Genomic DNA, 22,070 nt, shown 5'->3' with positions numbered 1-22,070 from the left:
TTAATTGGCTCCAACTCACATTCCATCCCACTGTGGTTCTTCCTGTCAATCAAATGAAGAGTGTGCTATTAAACATGAGGGTGTGGGTTCGAATCCCACTCCAACAGGCTTGTGAATTTCTTGTGGTAACCAAAGCTATATATGCACAAGATTCAAACTGGCCCACTAACCTTTGCAAGCTCTGTTATTGAGTGGTTAAGATGTCTGCACTAGTAAGCAGGAGGTCATGGGTTCATATCCCACCCAAGCAAGCTTGCAGAATCTTTGCTCGTAAGCTCTCAGACAGCACTGAATATACAGTGCATTCAAATTTACATTGGTGAAAGTCAAAACCAGGTATTCACATTCACAACTCCCCTACGTAAACAATCAATTAAACTCATTGATTGTGGCACCTGCTTTATCAGATTGGGACCAGCCAGCCAACCCCAGCAAGCCTGGTGGTCAAGTAGTTGAGACATCTGCACTAGGAAGCAGGAGATTGTTGGTGCGAGTCTCATTCGAGCAGCTTATGAATTGTGAAGTTTTGGTTTTGTGTTCATTTTTCGGCTTTTTGTTTGTAAACATTTTTTTTACCAACTCCCCCCCCCCCCTTTTAATCTTTGGGACTTTTGTGTGTGGAAAGGAAGTTTATTTCAGAAGTTGGCCCAAAGTTTGCTGAGTTTTAATTGATTCTCAAGAAAAATGAGGCATCATTTTCTGGACTTTTAATGAAATTTCAGGGCAGCTGTACATGTACCGGTAAGTCCACTTGCCAGAAAACTGTGTCTGGAAACAGTTTTTTGTCAACGAAGATCACATTTCCATTCTGGCCCACAACCATCCCGTGTCTTTGGCGGGTAGCTCACCTTTGTTGCTTCAGACAGGGAGACATCTCCCCAATGTTCCGTTACAGCATCTTGGATAAATTCCTCAGAAACTCCCTGGTGTTGGTCTATTTGGTGGATAGCTGGTCCTCATACGGCTGGTTCCACAGTGGAGTCACCATGTTGTTTAACCTGTAGATTGGGAAAAGATGTGAAAAGCACATTCAGTATTCCAGAGTCTTAACAAATTTTGGAAAAAGTGAATAGCTCAACTGCTATAAGCCTTTTGCGATATATGGCAGACACAATACAAGGGTGTTATTTGATTTGGGTATATTGGGGTAACTTATGCAAACGACTAGACCCAGACCAAATAGCGCCCTCGTATTGTGTCCACCGTATCTCCAAAGGGTAATGGATTGTGTGTGGAACTTGTCATCTTCCTACCATTCTCATAACTTCAGTTCATAGTTCTGGTGGTGCATTGCAAATTAAAGTTTACGCTTGAAACAATGAGGGTAATGTGTTCAACTTAGACAGTTTATCAGATAAAATAAGAATCATCTGAAACTGTGAATCGCACACACTCTACACAGACATGCAACCATTAATGCTGTACCTTCTAGGAAAAAAAACAAGGAAAACTGTCCACATAACAGTTTTACTCAACAAATGCCGGATGAGGTACTAAATTTACTTAAAGTTCCGTGCTATTTTCGAGTTTCATCCCGAAAAACAGATTTCTTTACCAATCTGCTATTTTTCAAGCAATACAAAAGTTATTCACTTTTGAATGAAACACCAAACACAAAAAAGCTCACGTTCAGTTACTGAATTATTACTTTACAATTCCAAATTATTGGCTGCCAAACATTATTTCTGTTCTTGCTGGATAGGCTGGTCCCCCCCCCCCCCCCCCACAATCAGTATCAATAATGTACGGACGGGAGCCAATCTGTTGGCAAAGCTGGTCATCAGTTTGGGCCAAGAACAAAAAGAAAAGTTCATGGGTAATTTCTTAGTACAACATTTGATAGCAGAAGTCTAAGTACACTTTCAATTTCAAGCAAGAGAGTGTAGGAATTCCATGGTTTCAAATCTTTGTTGATGCAGTGACTATTTGTATCTGTATTTTAAATGTCTTTCTTGATTATCCAAACACCAAATCTAAAGCTTGTGTCAAGTTTCTATATGTGAGATATAAATAAATATGTTGTAAGCAAAATTACGACCTGAAAGATTTTGTGTCATTTTTTGATCTGCATCTAATTTTATTCAGTTATAGATAATGCAAGGGTTACTTTATGTCTGTGATCTTTTATAAGCTGTAAAACTCTGTAAAAAGTGCAGAGTGCCATTTCACTTTTTCTTATTAAAGTAACCTAGATATGAGCAAAACCTTTACGACGGATTACACAATATACATGTAAAAAAAGTCTTGAAGAGAAAATAAAAAGTTATTCTGAAGCACATCTGTGCCAAAGTCAACTGTGAAACTCTATTGTCTACTTTGGTTTAGTATGCATTCAAAACAAGGAACAAAGAACTAATCCTTACAAATCTTAGAGATAAAAAAACACTAAGGGGAAAAAATGCAGAAGCTTTTTGTTTCAACTACACATTGCTCCAGGTCTTATATTCGCTGTTACATCTGAATAAAATGTTGGATATGGAGAATGATGAAGTTGAAAAGCACCTTGAGAACTTTATCACAATCGATTATTTTTGTTTTACAGTTTTACACAAATAACTTAGAAAAACAGCAAAACGGTCAGTTTTGAATACACGCTGTTTTTTTAATTGTAGTGTCATAGTTAACAGTCCGTGGTGCATTTTGTGGCGGTGGGCAAGGGGGTGGAGGGGGACCCTGCTTTACATGAGTGTTGGCTCGGCATAATTAATGCGTGGTGTGATTCCTGGCGAAGACCCTGACCCCCTTCTCATGCGATTCAGTTGGTGGGGCTTAAATAGTTGCAAGCGAAAATGGCGCTGGAAAACTGCAAGGGAGGGCATTACTTTTCACAATGGATACAGGATGGTAAGACGTTTGATGAATTTGCAGATATTTTGAAGGAAATTGGAGTTTAAGTCGACGCGGCTCTTCAATAGCTAATTCGCAAATTCTGTCGTGAGAACGAAAATGTAAGGAGGGCCCAGGCAATGACTCGATCCCTAGGACGCATTAACATTGCTAGGTGCATTGCTTAATTGCCGAACCTAAATAAAAAAAATGGTCGGCAAGACTATTGACCGTTTTGTCATTGTCATGATTTTGTAAAACAACACTCTAAAAATAAAGCAACTAGCCGTTTAACGCTTTCTACAATAAAAAACAACAACAAAAAGTATTTTTTGTGTGTGACTTAATACCGTTTGACCGTTTTACAAAACTGTAAAATGACAAAACGGTCAATAGTTCGTTCACGGTTTTTGTTTTTGAGGAAATCCAAAACGGTAAAACAAAATAACGGTATGTCCTGGGATTCAAGTACAAGGAAAAAGCCTCTGAGTCTCGAGCAGCAAAGATATCAGCAGGAGTCTGGGTGCCAACAATTATTGTTGGTGTGATTCCGATATTCTTGCCAGAGACTGTCTTTAAAGACATCATTTTTTGGATTAATTTTGTTACCAACAGTACCTATTTAGTAGCCACTCTTGCTTTGTACATCTTGGTAGTAGTTAAAGTGTGCAAGCAATCAGCACAGTTGCCAAATTGTCCCAAGCGAGCAGGCAAGGTCCTCTGTATGGTTATCATCAATACTGCCATTTTTTATCATTCTGAACTCACTGAACGTTTCAGCTGCAATTATTTATACTCTGGGAACAACTTATACTTTGCCTGCCCAAGCTATTGAATATCTAGAACTTGCAGAAAATCTTCAGACTTATCAATAGCTCAATTAATTCCCTCGTCTACAGTGCTGACTAACGCTGACTATCGTGCAGCTGTAGTCAAGGCTTTCTCATTCCTCAAACTGTGCTGTCGTTATAAGATGGAATTTTTTGCGTCGGGGTGATATTAATCAAATTAAGTTTTGCCCTGCACCAACGTTTTTAAAAACTGTATACTCAGTGTATTACCTCTCGAGTGAAAGTTGGAAAAAATCACTCGGGTGGGACTCAAACCCACGACCTCCTGCTTTCTAGTGCAGATGTCTTACCACTCGACCACCGAGCTAACGGGATCGGGTGGCCGGTTCGAATCTGATGTACATAGCGGCGGGTACTGCATAAACTATTATAAGATGGAATTTTCCGTTCGAACCAGCCATCCAATCCCGTTAGCTCGGTGGTCGAGTGGTAAGACATGTGCTGTCGTTGCTTCCCATGACGAAATCCCAGCCAACCATTGCAGCCAGGGAAGCAGATTGAGCTTCATGTGATTCCACATGCAGGCAGAAAATGACCAAGAGCACCATGCTGCCAGGCCATGCAGCAGCAAGCCACCAAGCCAAGGGCATGCACAACACACAGAGAGTCAGCAGTCACTGGAAAGCTGTCAAGAACAATGTTCCTTTTTCTCAGTGCTTGCACACGCGGTACACAATGCATTGATATTCGTGTATGAGGCAACTTTCTCTCGGGAGGTAAAACCCCTGTCACACTGTCTCCGATCTTATGTGCGCTCTTACTGCGTCCTTGAAAAATAGCTGGGGTGCAAAAACAACTACTAGATCGCAGCGACAACTACATAGGTCGCCAGATGGGCACCGGAGGGTCTTAATGGTCTCCGATGAGCGCCAAGATCTTTGAACATGCCCAAAACAATCGCAACACCTCTGCGCTCTGGCCAAGGCGCCACAATGACGCAACTCGAGGGGCTGTGGGAGCGTGAATTGTGCGACATTGAAGTGGCATTGAGGCAGCCTAGGCGCAAGACAGTTGATGTAGTCTCCATGAGAAACTAACTCGACTGCGATGAACTTGTAGAATAATTTTGAAACTGGACTGTGTATTGACCATTTTGTCGTGGTATTTATACAGCGCAAGTGACGTCCCATGAGCGTATTTTGGTCGAATAGAGAGCGCGACGTGAGCTACAAGGACGTATCAACAGTGAGCAGAGCATAGTGTGAGCGCAGTGACAGCGCAGCGGCAGCGACTAGATAGAGTAATTGAGCTTGACAGGGGCGCATAGACGAGTTGAGCGCATCGTAAGCGTGGGGAGAGCACAGTATGAGCGTAGCTTGAGCTTCTTTGATACAGAAAATTGTCATTGCGATTGTTAAATTTATGAAATATTTTTGGTCGCCGTAAGGTCTCCTATGAGATCGCATATAATGTGACAGGCCCTTAACACACTGAGTAAACAGTGTATACACGTCGGAGAAGGGCGAAACCTAATTTTCATCTGCAAAAATTCCATCTTGTGATTGGTGCATATTACTGTGAAACACCTTACTGGTAACGAGAAACATTCACAGCATATTATCAAGAATAGAGAAGTATTTTACTTTAACGTAGGGAATTGTCAATACTTCCTGTGTCATCAGTAATGTGCAGGCCCAGAACAGATTGCAACCAACTGTCAGTGTCACATTCCCTGGTTTGCCCCTCCCCAAGAAATATGACCCTCAGAAGTCTGGTACACCCGTCACACAAAATAAATTGTCACACAAAATAAATTGTCAATTCACTCGACAATTTATTTTGTGTGACGGTGTACCAGACTACTGAGGGTTATATTTCTTGGGGAGGAGCAAACCAGGGAATGTGACAAATGGGGGCTCGTCCGGGAAATGAAAACACAAATTGAGAAAAGCCGGTAGTCTCAGGTGTGTGATTATACACGATACTTCAAGATTGATACAGGGTGAGTTAAAAAAAAAATGGAACCAAAATCCCAAAAATTATATTTCATATTTAAAAAATATGTAGCATCAAAAATAATGAAGGGAAAGCAAACATCTTAAGGTACTTTAAGATGAAAAAATGGATAAGTAAAGTGGTCAATCCATTCAGAAAATATCACCATTTAAACACAATGACCCTAAAAACCTGTCTCCTCAAAAATATGTGATTTCAAGAATCGTTGTCACAATTGTCTTCAAACATCTCCAGCAATAAACTCTCAGTTTAAACATTAAAAAGGTTCATCAGAATCACTTTGAAGGCCTGTCCTTTAAAACTATAGTCCATCATTTGTGATAAGTGCATTTCGTTCGTTTGAAGCAATAAATGTGTTCAAAATCTAATGAAGGATACTGAACAACTTACTTGATGAAGTTTCAGCTCAGCTTCAGCTTTATATTCCGAGAAAAACAGCATTCTAGGATCTCAATTTCAAATCAAAAGTTGCTAAATCATGTTCGAATTGTTTTGAATTGCAGCTTTACGCGATGTCGCGCACTGATCCGAAAAATTATAGCAACCGCGCGCGCCTGTGCGTCGTTCCAATGCTTGTGCGCACTGCGCTGAATAACAAAACGAACTACTAATTTAAATTTTCCTATGGTGCTTCTTAAGACGCACCATTGGAAATGAGTTTCGTTGATTTCTTGGAATTGAGAGCTTGCCAGAAAGGATAATTTCACAGGGAGTTTAGTTCCCTTACTATCTTTACAGGGGTTGCCCTTAACTTTTTTTTTGACTGGCCAGCCTGACCAGTTGGCCAGCATTTTGACTGGTCCGCCAGGTTTTTGACTGGTCCGTCTTATACAGCGTGTACCCACCAGTTAATCAGTTTCACATCAGTCTTATTAAACTAGACTATAGTCAACACCCATGTCACCTGAGCAATAGAGGTCTATTTTCTTCCTCCATGATCTGAGGCCGCAAAAAAAATATAAAGTTCTGCCTCAGATTACATGCCTTTTAAAAATAGGGTTGGTAGGTCTGATTTTTGGGGGTTTTTTTGGCCAATATTTTTATGCAGCTTGAAAGGGGTATTCAATTAGGCCTCAGTAGGCAAAGTTTTAGCCCGATTTATTTTCATTGTACTACGAACAAGGGCGGATCCAGAACACATTTTGGGGGGGGGGGGCCAAAAAAAATTGGGTCAAAAAAATTACGGCGTGGGGTTCGGGGCCCGCTTAAGGGCCCCAAAAACATTTTGGATTCTAGATGCTCTGTGGTGCGATCTGAGGCAATTTCTGACCACTTTAACCAATGGAAAAGATGGTGGTGTACTCATTGCCTGCCTTTACTGCGATGTCACATAAAAAAAAAATTTAAAAATTGGTTTCGTTTTTGGGGGGGGGGGCATAGCCCCCTTTGGCCCCCCCCCCCTGGATCCGCCCTTGACTACGAAAGCTAAACACAAAATGATGGCCACAAAAAGTGAATAAAACCTACCTTAATTAGGCCAAAAAAATAGTTCTGCTTCCGATTACATGCCTTTCAAAAACAGGGTCGGTCGGTCGGAAATTCTTTTTTTGCCAATTTTTTTTTATGCAGAGTGAATGGGGTATTCAATTTTTTATATGCGAAGTATTAGCCTGAACTATTTTCATTGCACTACGAAAGCTATACACGAAATAGCGACAAAAAGTGAATAAAACCTACCTGTAATTATTGTCAATATATTTACGTTCGATAATTTCAAAAAAATGGTAATCCTTACATTTAGGACACCTCTATTTTGTACGAGTTCTGTTCAAAACTGACTTTTGCAGATGACTGTCCAGTACCAAAGTGACTTTTGCAGGCTAAAGAAGTCTTTTTTCTTCAGACAAACTCATGTTAGTTATAATTTTGAAAGCACTTTCAAGGAAAAAGTGAATTTCCTACCTTTTTTGGCAGTTTGCCATCTTGCTTTTAAATCTATTTTCTGTTTGTCATCGTCCCCTCATAAATCAAAACCCTGCCCTCTTTCTACAAATCAAACCTGCTGATATTCAAGAGGTGTCATTGCCAACTGTTCAAATGTGCCAAGAAATACCAGAATGTCACTTTTGAGTGTCATTTAGTCAGCTGTTTTGGTGAGTCTTTTAACCTTATATAGGAAAGGTGTCCTAAAAATAAGAATTACCCAAAAATTAATGGAAAATTCAGGTTGTTCGCACCATATGCACAACGCTAGTCAAGACGTGGGGAGCTGGCCAAAACTCCGAGGTGTGTGATGCGTGCGTGTGTGGCAAGCGGCCCACCATGGGCCGACAGACCCGTTTTCACGGTCAAAAATTTCGGGAAACACACGGCATGTATCACTCCAAATACGAGTAGTTCGTTCTCAAAATGAACTCTTGAACACAGAAAATACACAGACAAGCTAGATCAATTCTGTATAAAATTAACTTGCAAAAATGTTCTTTCTCCATTGGTGTTTTCTTGGCATTTTTACGATGTCGAATCCGACCAGTTGACAGAGCACGTGCCTGGCGCCTGCACGATGCATAACAGCAATGCTCTAGTGCTATCGATTGCATAGCCGTGCACAGACTAGTTACCGCATTTTCATCATGATGTCTTCTAAATTGGCGCGGCGGGAACCAGTCATCGCTGCATTGGGCTGGATTACGGGTTACCGGATAACGCACATGATTATAGTCACCGTGACATCGAATTGCGAAGTAGTCATATCGCGAAGCAAATTTGTAAAAATAACGGAGGTTTCTTTTGAAAAAATAGCGAATGTACATATACATGTAAGTAAGAAACCAAATAAATACAACAAGCATTTTTTTGACACAGATTTTTTCAGCTGGCCAGCCGGACCACTTGGCAAGGTGTTTCAGCTGGTCCGCCGGCAATTCAACTGGCATTTGGCCAGCGGACCACCGCTAAGGTCGAACCCTGATAGTGCATTAAGTCAAAAGCTATTGCCACAGACAACAATGCCTGTCTCATCAGACACAGCCTCACATACATGTACCTAGTCTAGGGGCTAGACGATGTTATGGTCGGATACACAATTACATGCTGCAGCGATGACCCGCCGTCGCAAGAGGTGGCTATCAAAACCAACCAATATCCCCCACCATCGGAACGTCTAGGCCAACTCATAAAATCTCTCCCCCCCCCCCCCAAAAAAAAATGGGGGAAGTGCGCATGCGCTACTTCCGCAGGCAATTACTGTTCATTTTCAGTCCCACACAAACTACACACAACAAAAGTGCTGACCAGTGAAGTTGCACAAACGTCTTGCTGCATCTTTTACGTTACTTGAAGAAATTTGAAAGTTTCCTTGGGAACTACTGTGAATTGTTTTTGAATGCGCGCTGCATATATTAGGCCAAAGGTGCGCGCACATTACACAACCAGTAGGAATTGGCCTATACGTTGTTCCGACGGGTTCGTGGGTGATATTGGTTGGTCAGTGGGTGTGGGTTTATCACTGCAGCAGGTTGTCGCATATCAAACCGTAACAATGTCTAGCCGTTAAGCCTCAGTCATACATTCACTGTTTGGAGCTACAGCTATCCACAGTTGAGAATTGTGATAACCGTGGGAGTACTGTATTCATCCTAAATATCTGCGTGGTTATCCCTCATCTTCCTTTGGTATTCGTGGAGGCGCTACAGAACTTTTAAACTGTTCCAAACGTCCTTGGTGAATCGTCATGAAAATCAATGCGCAGTGAAACCCGGGGACATCCATAGAACAACTGTACTAATTCGTAGTGTTATTTGTAGCTATTTGTACATACTCTTGGAGATTTGTAGCTCATTCGTGGTGGAAATCTATTCTCTACGAATTCACTACAGATGTCCTACGGTTATGCCCAGATATGCTTGAATTCTGCTAAGGTTGTACTACGAATATGACTATGCTTTATTTGTAGGAGAACCTTGGTCATCCGTGGCCCAATCGCAGACAACTGTGGCATTAACATCATTATTCTTGGTAATACTGTCAATATTCGTAAACAATCCATTCAAGAAACCGTGGTGTATTCCTAGAGAAACCTCCGAAAGTTGTGGCTATCCGTCCTGAAACCCTAGTGCATTCTTAGAAAGTCAATTTCTCCATGAGTCTTGACGGTTCATAGTGATCAATTGATTCTTGGTAAACGGTGGATATTCGTAGGTCCAACCGTGAATGTGTTACTAGGGCCTTAAGACTATGACATACCTTGATCTTATTGCTGAGAGTCTGCATCTCAGTGGACAGTGTCTGCACCTTGTTGTGTAGCTCCTGGGTGGAGTCCCTGGTGGGTCTGTAGTTAGCATACTTCTCGTGTACGGCGTGGTAGATTTCACCCTTGATCTCATCAATGTGAGTTGATAATTTGCCGATGCGCGTCCCAAGGTCTTCCTTTTCCAACAGATCTGGGCAAAGAATTACAAAATATTGGGTGAGTAAAAAACACCAAAACCCAAATAGCAGGACCAACTTTCGAATGAAGTTTTGCCTGTAGCACTTTTAAACTCTAGGATATAAAAACCCAATCAATAAGCTTGTGGATTTGTAACGGTTAATAAGGCACGTATGTTTCAGCCGCTCATTTAGTTTGCGCGCATGTGCACTCAAAATATGAAATACTGATAATCAGCAAACATGGATGCCTGCAGTGGCAGTTTGAGCCACTGAAGTATCGGTCAACATCACGCTCAAAGTACTTAAATAAATTTTTCTTTCCACGTAGACAGGAATTTAAGGCAATCAAAGTCACTTTTGCAAACCTTAGCGCTAAAAAACAGAGAGTATTTGTTGCATTTTTTTTGTTTTTCCGTGTCGTGTAGTAGGAAAGTATTGGGTCACAAATTCAAAACAGGCGACAGTTTAGGGGATAATTTTTGCAGTTTTGCCGAGTAATTGTAAACTTGTCTTCACTGAAAATGGTCAAGAATGCCACGGAAAGTTTAAATATCATTTAAGTCGGAAACCGTTTCAATGAGAAAAGTAAGGTCTCACGTTATACGTTTTTGTTGTTGAATGTAACGTTAGTGTGCACGTACCTGTACACAGACCCTGGAATTTGGCCCGTTAACATGGCTAGCCACGCGCCACGTGCTGCGGCGCTCCATTTGTAATCTTTCGACGCGTTGGAAATGTATACATTTAACTGAAACGATTTACAACTGACTGGTTCCCGGCCCAGAAATGCAGTTAAGTACAATCATAGAGGGCACGAAGCTTTCAAAATGGGTTTACTCGAAAAATGACGATTTTTATAAGCTACAGGTTTCCTCTTACATTAAATCACATGTAAAATGAAAATAATCTATCATCCTTTCCGATGGAACTACGGCTGATCTAAGGTAAACCCGGCAAATTGTCCAAATGTGTGAACCAAACTCAAAGGCGAACAATGTTTTTTCCTTTTCATTTTGTACGTTTTTTGTCCATAATTATTGGGTTTTTTTTATATATTTGAAAAGGTAGAGACAATTGTAGAGAGACACTGTAGAGACAATTTATATCTTTGAAATTTCCCGTTCAATTCTGAGAGCTCCCCTCGCGATCTTGAACACGTTAAATTTCCGACTCGTGTTGTTAATGTTTGAACGACACGATTTCTTCTTCATGCCCAGCGTACATTCGATGGTCCCCGTATCCCAAGTGCGATTCTGTTACCGAGCGCGCGCGATGCATCGATTATGATAATGAGTAGGCTGGATCAGGTTTGTAAACACATGTGCATTTCGAACGATAATAGGGAGTCGTGAACTCTAGCGCAGCTTTTATGGCGGATACCAGTTCAAGCTGGTTCCTGATATCCTTTTACAGTTGAAATGCAAGTTTGTGTTTACAAACGTGATAATTATCATAATCGATGCATCGCACGCGCTCGGTATCGGAATCGCACTCGGGATACGGGGACCATCGAATGTACGCTGGGCATGAAGAAAAAATCGCGTCGCTCAAACATTAACACGAGTCAGAAATTTAACGTGTTCAAGATCGCGAGGGGAGCTCTCAGAATTGAACGAGAAATTTCACTTTTCTTTCGGTTCGTAAGTAAACTTCAGTACAACCATCTAAATCATTGATGTCTACTTGTACCTCAGGTGGCATATCTAGTAATTTGGAGGCCGTTTTGCGGGTGAAATCTGATGTTTTTTTGTTGGAAAATGTTGGTTTCTGGGACAGTGACAGGATGATGTTGTCCAGCTCGCACTATTAGCTTGGACCTTACTATCACCAGACCATGTCCGAATGTTAAAAAGGCGATAAGTTTGGTCCAAGTTACTCGGACTAAGTATGTCATTGGTCATTCAATGCCAATTGTTCAGATGGGTCAAGAAATATCAGAATGTCAATTTTGAGTGTCATGATTTAGTCAACTGTTTTGGTGAGTCTTTCCCTCCTTACGTAGGAACAGGGTCATAATATACTCCTAGAACTATGAGGCTCCACGTAGTGGAGCCTCATAGAGTCAGAACCCCGCAAAATTGTTGTCAGCACAAAACACTAATTAAGTACAAAAACGTCCATCCCAACCAAGCTTTTTCCCACAGAACCGCTGCACAGTTTGCCCCTAAACTCCGTACAATACCTCATGACATACTCACATTATGTGCACCCAACAAACATCGATGGATTCTGTCTGTTTTCAGCAAAAATGATGAAAAATATGCCCTTTCTGCACTGAGCCTAGTCCGAGTAACTTGGACCCAACTTATCGCCTTTTTAAAAATTTGGACATGGTCTGGCGATAGTAGGGTCCAAGCTCATTCCTCGACCTAGACAACACAGTCACTGACAGTCCCAAAAACCAACATTTTCCAACAAAAAACATCAGATTTCACCTTCAAAACGGCCTCCAAATTACTAGATATGTCACCTGAGGTACAAGTAGACATAGATGATTAAGATGGTTGTACTTAAGTTTACTTACGATCCGGAAAAAAGTGAAATTTTCCGTTCAATTCTGGAGACCCCCTCTGCCTAGGTTGTCGTTGTTGTGCTCACGTTCAAAACTGCATGATAATGGCGTCTGACCTCGACCTCATGCAAATGTGGTGCGGCGCGCTTGCGCATAATGCACTGCATGCATACACGGCAGTAGCCCCACTAGTGTGGCCGTCGGTATGCTGCGCTGAACCCAAGCGCAGCATACCGACGGCCACACTAGTGGGGCTAACACGGCAGATTCCCCTGCGCCGCGCCGACGACTGTTTCCTGATGTAGAGCGCTGTGTAAGTTCGTGGTACGCCTGGGAGTCGCGCTGGCTAGCCAGGCGTACCGCGAACTTACACAGCGCTCTACATCAGGAAACAGTCGTCGGCGCGGCGCAGGGGAATCTGCCGGGTATGCATGCAGTGCATTATGCGCAAGCGCGCCGCACCACATTTGCATGAGGTCGAGGTCAGACGCCATTATCATGCAGTTTTGAACGTGAGCACAACAACGACAACCTAGGCAGAGGGGGTCTCCAGAATTGAACGGAAAATTTCACTTTTTTCCGGATCGTAAGTAAACTTAAGTACAACCATCTTAATCATCTATGTCTACTTGTACCTCAGGTGACATATCTAGTAATTTGGAGGCCGTTTTGAAGGTGAAATCTGATGTTTTTTGTTGGAAAATGTTGGTTTTTGGGACTGTCAGTGACTGTGTTGTCTAGGTCGAGGAATGAGCTTGGACCCTACTATCGCCAGACCATGTCCAAATTTTTAAAAAGGCGATAAGTTGGGTCCAAGTTACTCGGACTACACTGAGCCAACCTAACACTTGAAACGAGCACGCGCGCAGAATGATCGCAGTCATTTTCGGGTTCAATCGCTAGGAGCCCGCCGCGGGGGGTACATACTTGCACTTGTATGCATGCGCATACTATCGTTCCGCTCCTACACCATACCCCCGCGGCGCGCTCCGAGCGATCGAACCGAAAATGACTGCGATCATTCAGGGCGCGTGCTCGTTTCAAGTGTTAGGTTGGCTCAGTGCGGAAAGGGCATATTTTTCATCATTTTTGCCGAAAACAGACAGAATCCACCGATGTTTGTTGGGTGCACATAACGTGAGTATGTCATGAGGTATTGTCATGAGGTATTGTACGGAGTTTAGGGGCAAACTGTGCAGCGGTTCTGTGGGAAAAAGCTTGGTTGGGATGGACGTTTTTGTACTTAATTAGTGTTTTGTGCTGACAACAATTTTGCGGGGTTCTGTGTCTATGAGGCTCACTGGAGAGCCTCATAGTTCTTGGAGTAGTCATAATACTAGTAAGGATTACCGGGCGAAGCTTAGTGACCGACACCCGTTCTCATACGTTGTATCACGCAACCGATGCAACGATAAAGATCGAATACTTACCAACCAAAAAGCGTTTCAAATACTCGGCCTACATAGGAATTAAATGCACTAAGTTTTTTATTTTTCCTACAATAATCTCTGGAACTTTTTTGAGAGAACCTTTGTCTGAAAGGTTAGTATTATTGGAAAACAGCTGAGTTTTACCCGTGTTTGCGAGCAGAACATCGGTGACAAGGGACGTCATCTTGATTCTTGGATCTGCCGCCGGTACAGCGCCCTCTAAACAAATTTTTTGACAGTGACGTTTCTGAAATTTCGGATTAAGCTTCGCCTTAGAGTCATAACTGTCTACGTAATCATTTTAACAACTAATTAAACAGTCTAATGCAAGCATAACAACTGTAACATTAGATCTGTTGACAATCGATGTTTTCAATGCAGAACAATACCGTTACCAATATGTACAAAAATTGACAAAAATCCCAAGGTATGCGCTTGGTATGACGTATGCCCACGTGATGGCGCGCACAGGTGGTGGTGTTTTGTGATACTGACAGGTGCAAAATGGTGGATAATATTCACACGTGGTGGTTTGTTGTCTGCGTGTTACAAAAATGTAACAATGCCCGTCTCGCAAAAGTTGGTGTGTCCCTTGCCCTATGATGTCGTTGCCATGTTGGGTCATGCAACTTTCTCCAGATTCGTTGTCGAGGAACGTGTTGTATCTCTACTTGTGAGGTGGTTTCAGTGTGTCCGTCGTCAACTCGATTTTCTTAAAAACCTGAAAAACTGCAAGACGTTCATGGTCCGGTCGTGAGTATTTAGCAGGGAAAGAATCATAGGCCTATACCAAGGTTGCGATCATGGCGATTTGCATTCACAAAGCGTGGGATTCGCAATTGTGCCAATCCTGTTGCATAAACCGCAGATCTAAGATTTTCACATAATCCTATTTAAACATTTTGGATTTTGAGCATGTTAGGAAGTGACAATTAAGCTAGTGGTTACTCACGTACGTCACAATATGTGCATCCCCCCCCCTATGTTGAAGCACTTGAAAGTGTTCAACATATTTGATTGGCCTGATCGAAGATCAATCTGATAATTGACAATTATTATGTACCAAAAACAGGGCTGATGGCTTTCAGGGACTTCATTCATCCTTGCAACATATCTCTCTCTCTGTTATTTAAGTCTCTATTGTATTGAAGTGGTGATGTGAAGTAGTTTTCTACAGGAAATAATGCTGGGTTCCTTTATTTTCAATAGGGCCCAAAGAAATATTGATTGTGAAAAGAATGCAAAAGTCATATCTGTCACACCTTTTGTGACGGAAATGACAATTATTATAGTACTTGGCTTTTGGAGGTATAATTACCTTTTCAAGTTGTTTACTTTACAAATTATGGCAGTAGGTACATATTGAGAAATACACGGGGACATGCATTTTGAGGGGGTTTTGAGGGAGTATTGTAAAGAATGAGCATCTTGTCCATTATGTTAAAGAGTTTTTAACACTGCACATAATAGGAGTCGTGTTGAAGTTAATTTCACTGCTCAAAAATCTAATTTTCATTCTATATTTTTCGATTTATAGTGCCTTAAAGTGTCGGGACATGAAAGTAGACACTTGATACTGAAGAATGACCCATAGGCCCCTTTTTAATAAGAACTTGCTGGGAGTGTACATGCAGGAAGAAATTCACGATAAACATCTCCAGCATTTAGGATAGAGATAAACCCACGAATGATTCTAGCGTAAGGTTGATGCATTGGCAGTTGTACTGTTTAACTTTGTTCACTATAGGGTGTCAGTGGGTACATTGAATTTTTTGAAAAGAAGCTGAAACAATTAGAAGCAGTAGGTGAAAATTAACAAAAATCCACTTTGAAAAAAGATGTATATCATAAATTTAATTTAGCTAGTTAAACTGTGCACATTAATTTACTTGTGCTTTTAACAAATTCAATAAATATATAAAATCTGATATCAAAAAGTATTTTTGTCCTCTGCAGGCTGAGTGTAAACATTAAACTGAAATCCACAGGCAAAAGGGGAACTATGTATTGGTGGAGTGAGGAAATTGTGGATGTGACATTTACACATTTAAACATTTAAAATAATAAACAAAATTCTAAATCGTATTTTTCCAAAAGTTTTAACAAAACTCAAATTTTAAAAACAGGAACCTATTTTCCGCTATCTTCCTTTGAGTTGAGCATGCATAACAAAAATAATCCAAACCTATTCAATTTGCTAAAAGCTAAGGAGAACTGCAGTACTAGATTACTTTCAGGCTACGTGCTCATCTTTTTATTGTTTTCAATGACAGCCCTCTTTTTATTATGTTACTCATTTATTATTTGTTGTGTCGATCATGTTGGTCTGCACAATGGGCAGTCGTCAGTCTTTGTGAAAGGGCTCAACATTGAGATGGTTCTTTAAATGTTTGCTAAACATTTACAAAATGAAACGTCACATCCTTAGAAGACATTGGAGGAGGAAGGCAATTGGAGGTCTGTGGATGTTTGAGCTACTACGTACATGTAGAGGGTAACAGATGTCTCTGATGGTGATGCTGAAGTTTTGCGGAGCTATCGTCTGTTTGCTGACCTTCATTGCTAGACGGACCTTCATGTAGACGGACCTTCATGTAACGTTACCGAAACGGGCAGATCAGCAGACTATTCATATCGCGTTATCGCGATGCGACAGCAATATGCGTGTGAACGACAGGACGTCTGACAAGAAAAGTCTGGTACCTTATCCTATCAATCTTGCACCAATGCAGTATTGCGTGTTGATGGCAGGGTACAAGTTTCAGTACATTGATTTCTATAAGTCAATACATGTACATTGTATATCGGTAACCGGCCACGGCCACGCACGCACCACATCGAGCGCCCTGTACATGTATTGCACAGTAAAGAAAACGATCGAATTATATACCGGTATGTGCGTGTGTGCAGTGCGGTAATTTCCGTCGAGTCACAAGTCAGTTCAAGTCCAAGTCCGAGTCCGTAGCCCAGAGTCTGAGTCCGAGTCGTAAGTCAAAGTGACTCGAGTCCCAGTCCGAGTCATTAAAAATGTGACTCGAGTCGGACTCGAGTCCGAGTCACGAGTCATACAAGTCTGATTAGATGTACTTTATCTTCTTTTTTTTATTAAGATAGAACGAGCCAAATATTTTAAACATTTTTTTCAAATTCGGTCACTTTCTTTTTGACTCATCCTGTAGTTGGTTCAACCGGTCACGTGGGAATAAACTTGATGAATACATCCTGAAAATGCCTTTGGGGATAGTGACAGTATATGGATGTGATTGGAAGGAGGAGCAGGTAGTTGGTACATGTAGTTGGTTTCAATTTGGTCATGTTACTGAAGACGGAAAGTAACATTCACTCAAATCATCTTTAAGCACTAATATTACTTTGTACAAAGGTATATGTAGATGTAAACAACAGCAAAAAAAGAGGAGATTTTCTTTTCTATCAATCCTTGTTATTTTTTTCCCCAAAATGAATTGTGTTCTTCCCCTGGATGTTGATTTATTTACCCATACAACAATTCTGTACTTCCCTTCTGTTTGATATTCAATTTGATCTGATAAGGAATGATGTCAAATGGAAGTTTTTATTCACAAATCACAATTTGATTTCTGTTCATCAGTTGCCTTTTTTTTCTTTCCTGGGCAAATGTTGGTTGTCATCTGATCAGAGTTTCTTCTTCACTTTCTGGGGTTGTCATTCGCAATCAGTCTCTGCCTTGCCTGACGATCAAGTTGATGTTGTCATATTCTCAGTTGTGTTGATGGAACATCTTTGCAAGACAATTTGCAAGAGCTAACTACTTGGTTTAACTACGTAGTGGCATGGTTTAGTAAAGGTTTGCGATGCCACCATGTAGAAGTCTCTTTTGGGAAGATGTGTGGTTCTTTTCAGATCCACACATCTTCCCAAAAGAGACTCTACATGCCTACATGGTGTTACTGCAAACTGCAAACCTTCACTAGAACACTGTCTTCCATAAATGTGACAATTGGGAAGGGGAAAGTGTGTTTGTCCATTTTTGTTTGGGGGGGGGGAATATAATCCCCAACCCCTTTTCTTCCCCTGACATCCCTCCCCCCCCCCCCCCCCCCCCCCCTGATTCTATGTAAATATTTCAATGCTAATCATAATTGTATTGATGATATTTCAATGATAGATATCAAATGTTTGAGGACCTACCTGGATCTGTTTGGGCCTACAACTACGTCCATTCACTGAGCGGATTTGGGATTACCCATCGAGGACTCGAAAAGATAGGAGAGAACAAGGCCAGTTTCTTCGGTAAAATTATCCAGTCAGGTAAGACAAACATCTGTGAAGTCTCATTTGCATTGGTCTGCATCTCAAATCTATATGGATAGATCATAGTTGTGAAATTCGAAATTGTGAATTAGAAAGTAGGAATCAACTGTATTCGATTTCATCCATATAATATTTGATCTTCTTTTTCATATATGTATTTGTTTTGTTGCCCTTCCCTGAAGTATTTTACAAACACTGTAAACATTGAGTTTTTTCCGAGGGTTTGCAAGAAAAAAATCAACAAGCTTACTTCTGGTTGGACACAAACCCCCAACCTTCTGCTTCCTAGTGCAGACACATTAACCACTCGACCACTGAGCTTGCTGTGGCAAGCTGGCCGTTTGGAGTCTGATGAAGCAGCGCTTAACCCAACTTTGTTTGTGTAGGAGGTCATTAGTTTGAGTCCCACCTAAGCCTTCGGACAACACTAAGTGCACAGTGTTTACAAAATATGTCAGCGAAGGGCAAACAAAAATCAAATATAAAAAAGGTTAATTTACATCTCATAAATGTTTTTTTTCCTGCCCAGGTTCCCATCTGAAGTCCATCCAGATGATCCTTAATAAGACAGCAGACGGTACAGGCATCAACTCCAACACCCTGGCCTTACAGATGAAGGGCCATCCTGAGCTGAGGGACAAGCTTCATGTCGTCACCTCTTGGGGGCCTTTGCCTGTCTACCCTGGGGTGGTCAACTCAGAATTACCTGGTAGGTACAGTGGACTCTGTGACCAAGTACCAGTGTTGTAGTCGAGTTACCAACGTCGAGTCCGAGTCCAAGTCTCGAGTCACAAGCCTCGATTCCGAGTCCGAGTCACAAGTCACTTGTTCTTAGTTGTTCACCGAACTAATCGTTTTTTAAAATTATTTTTTAATCCTTTATTCTGCCTTTTAAGTAAATCCCGTGTATATAGTTGTGTGATACATGTTGTTTAGAGCCAAAATGTGTTTTCTTTTTAATTCCCATCCCTAAAAAATCTTCCTCCAACCCTTCCCTCCATGTTTGATCATCCAAACAGTATTCCTCAATGATCCTTTCCCATCCCTACGTTAGGTTTTTACTTTTGTTGAAATTATGTGACTCGAGTCGCGAGTCATCGAGTTCGAGGAGTCATGGTCAAGTCCGAGTCATTTTCCAATGTGACTAGAGTCCAACTCAAGTCCGAGTCCTAGACTCGAGTCCTACAACACTGCCCAGTAATACCTCTTAAGAAAAGGTTTAGGTGGAACTCTTGAACGCACTGTCGCCCAACACCTTGTGCTGATGTTAAGATATTTGATGATCATAGTGCAGTGTTCATATAGCACTCTTATACAACACTCTCAGATTGCTCACACTTATTACCCCTGTTCATCAGGCCATGAGAACACTTTCCTGCTATAAGCTCGAGATCAGCCCTATGTGGTCTGCACCCCCCCCCCACATGTACTCAATGGAGGCAGTTGTAGTAATGTATCTTGCCCAAGAACACTAGCACCGTGTCCCCTGTCAAGATTGACTCAACATAACATCGTGCATGAGTCAAACACAGGAACCTTTTGAACACAGGACTCGGCATGCTGAATAAAACTCTAATCAAATTAGGTTTTGCCCTCCCCGAACTACATGTATAAACACAGTATGAGTGTGTTACCTCCTGAGTGAAAGTTGGAAAAAAAATGTTGGCGAGGGGCAAAACCTAAATTGATTTACATAACCCCAACTTAAAATTCCATCTTATGAACAGTTAATGCTATACCTGCTGCTATGTACATCAGATTCGAACCAGCCAACTGATTCCCGTAGCTCAGTGGTTGAGTGGTAAGACATCTGCACTAGAAAGTAGGAGGTCTTGGGTTCGAGTCCCACCCGAGTGATTTTGTTCCAACTTTCACTCGGGAGGTAACACACTGACCGTTTATACCAACCGTTTATACTTCGGTGAGGGGCAAAACCTAATTTAATTTACATCACCTCAACGCAAAATTCAATCTTATGAATACTGAATAAAATTAGTGATACACATTTACATACTTTGCGTAAAGATATTTGTTGTGTGGAAGAGGAAAGTACTTCAGACAGTCAGACCACCGTTAAACAGAAGATCTGACCTGACACGTGTACATGAGGACATACAAGGGCCTCATGATTCTGATATTTAGTACGCTTTTAGATATTTAAATATTGTTGAACCCTGCATCATAGGTCGATCTGACAATCTACACGCTTGCCAGTATCAGACTTTAAACGGCCTGCAAGAACCTGCCGTTTTGAGTCTGCGTTTAGATTAACCACCATTTTGCTTGTCTCATTTTGAATATTCTTTAGTCATTTTTTCCTCATAGGATCTCAAGACATCTATCACCAGGCATCTTCTCAACATGCATCTCGACCCCAAATGGCAAGCTCAACTGAACCAATACATGGTGTCCAAATTTGTGCCGGTTACACTGGATCAGTACAAAGGATTGTTCAAATAAACAAACAAATGTTCCAATAAACCAAAAAGGGAAACCGACTATTAGTGCATTATGAAATATATTGCATTATCATAATATAACAATTGGAACAAAATAACGAGACAGTGTTATATTTAAAAAAAAAAATAATGATTAATTCATTGTTGAAATCAGTACTCTTAAATTGGAACTTGTCATGATGCAATTTTGTGCTCTTAATTAATAATGCAATATACATTTTTTATTATGTAAACATGTTTTTTATATATTTTACTGAAACCACAGAGACTAGTTGTCAATCTACAAGCTATTGTCACATCTTACTGTGTGCAATGAGTTCGTTAGCAGGGCTCAAATTTTGTGTGAAAATTTTTGGACTACAGTACCTGAAAGTATGATTTTACTGCACCAATGTACATTCACAGATAAAATTGAAACACTGTTAACTCAAAGCCATGTGCATCATTTGCAATGACCTGGAGAAGCATTGATTTAATGACAAAAACTCTGCTCAAAGTCAAGATAGGAGTGGTACCAAATACCCTTTGAAAATATTCTAGCTGAAATTGTTTCGTGTGGATGAAAACTGAGGTGGTGTTGAAAGAGGGTGTCCACGGCACATTATGCATAAGCAATGGAATCCAGTTACAAGACACCCCAAAAAAGTGAATGTATTTCCTCGGTTTTCTTAAATCGTATACTATCCAATCAGCCTTCAACAGGTTAGTTGTCATGCACCCTGCTTCAGACTTTTAGCAATTTTGTTGCTTCAAACGAAAGTAAAGGCACAAGAAGCAAATAATCATATGTACCTTTTAAGAAAGTTGCAGTCATTAGGATTATACAAGAAGTGTATTTCATTGCTTCTGGTGGTAAATGGGAAACATCAAATGTGAACATTTTGAATAGTTGGTCAAATGACTCTCGCATGTGTAGGATTAGTCATGATCATGATAATCTGAGACCAGATTTGGACAGCACATGCAATCATGAAAGGCATGTATTCATCTGAGTGCAATGTGTAATTATAAAACATCAAGATGAATTTGTATTCCCTTTGTTTTAAGTTGCCACATCTTCCAAAGAATTTATATACAATTTAGAAGGGTTTTTTGTCATTTCGTATAACCTTGGAGAGTGAAATACATTTGAACATCAAAACAATGTGTGTTACAGTGAAGTGCAAATTTGCCTTGTTGAGATTATTTATGCAAATACGATAAGGTTTTCTGTCATGGATGTTGGTATGAACGTAGATGATGTGGATATGATTCACCTACTTTAATGTACATGTAGTTGTGTTTGTCATTTATAATACATGTACACCATATAGTTATTAAACTGTGCTGTAAATTTTGGATTTTTGTGACTTAGTTTAAAAATTAACAGTCA

At 40.9% G+C, this 22,070-nt stretch overlaps 2 protein-coding genes and 1 long non-coding RNA gene across 5 annotated transcripts; 2 read left to right on the top strand and 1 right to left on the bottom strand.

The window, feature by feature from the left end:
- LOC119743163 (centromere/kinetochore protein zw10 homolog) lies at positions 1–14,310 on the bottom strand. 2 transcript variants are annotated; one of them, XR_005272982.1, is made up of 4 exons: positions 14,091–14,310; positions 9,819–10,015; positions 849–998; positions 1–42 (listed from the first exon to the last, which is right to left on the bottom strand). XR_005272982.1 is itself a non-coding variant. In XM_038219534.1 (3 exons), exons 1-3 carry the CDS (start codon positions 14,128–14,130, stop codon positions 957–959), a joined length of 279 nt encoding a protein of 92 aa, XP_038075462.1. In that variant the 5' UTR covers positions 14,131–14,302; the 3' UTR covers positions 578–956. The 2 variants fall into 2 exon arrangements, 1 of the variants encoding a protein (XP_038075462.1); XM_038219534.1 differs by lacking the exon at positions 1–42 and having other exon boundaries at positions 578–998; positions 14,091–14,302.
- Positions 14,311–14,460: 150 nt separating this feature from the next.
- On the top strand, positions 14,461–18,232 carry LOC119743162. Of its 2 annotated transcripts, XM_038219533.1 has the most exons (3): positions 14,461–14,699; positions 17,126–17,225; positions 18,094–18,232. In XM_038219533.1, the coding sequence occupies exons 1-3, from the start codon at positions 14,509–14,511 to the stop codon at positions 18,106–18,108; spliced, it is 306 nt and encodes a 101-aa protein (XP_038075461.1). In that variant the 5' UTR covers positions 14,461–14,508; the 3' UTR covers positions 18,109–18,232. The 2 variants fall into 2 exon arrangements, 1 of the variants encoding a protein (XP_038075461.1); XR_005272981.1 differs by lacking the exon at positions 17,126–17,225.
- A 655-nt stretch (positions 18,233–18,887) lies between these two features.
- On the top strand, positions 18,888–20,654 carry LOC119743161. The gene is made up of 2 exons (XR_005272980.1): positions 18,888–18,948; positions 20,565–20,654. It is a non-coding gene; the product is annotated as an uncharacterized LOC119743161 (long non-coding RNA).
- Positions 20,655–22,070: the final 1,416 nt, after the last annotated feature.

The sequence above is a fragment of the Patiria miniata genome, unplaced genomic scaffold, assembly GCF_015706575.1.
Source record: "Patiria miniata isolate m_02_andy unplaced genomic scaffold, ASM1570657v1 HiC_scaffold_6, whole genome shotgun sequence".
NCBI classification, from domain to species: domain Eukaryota; kingdom Metazoa; phylum Echinodermata; class Asteroidea; order Valvatida; family Asterinidae; genus Patiria; species Patiria miniata.
Note: the sequence above shows the minus strand (reverse complement) of the source record. Positions and strands in the feature narration are given on the sequence as shown.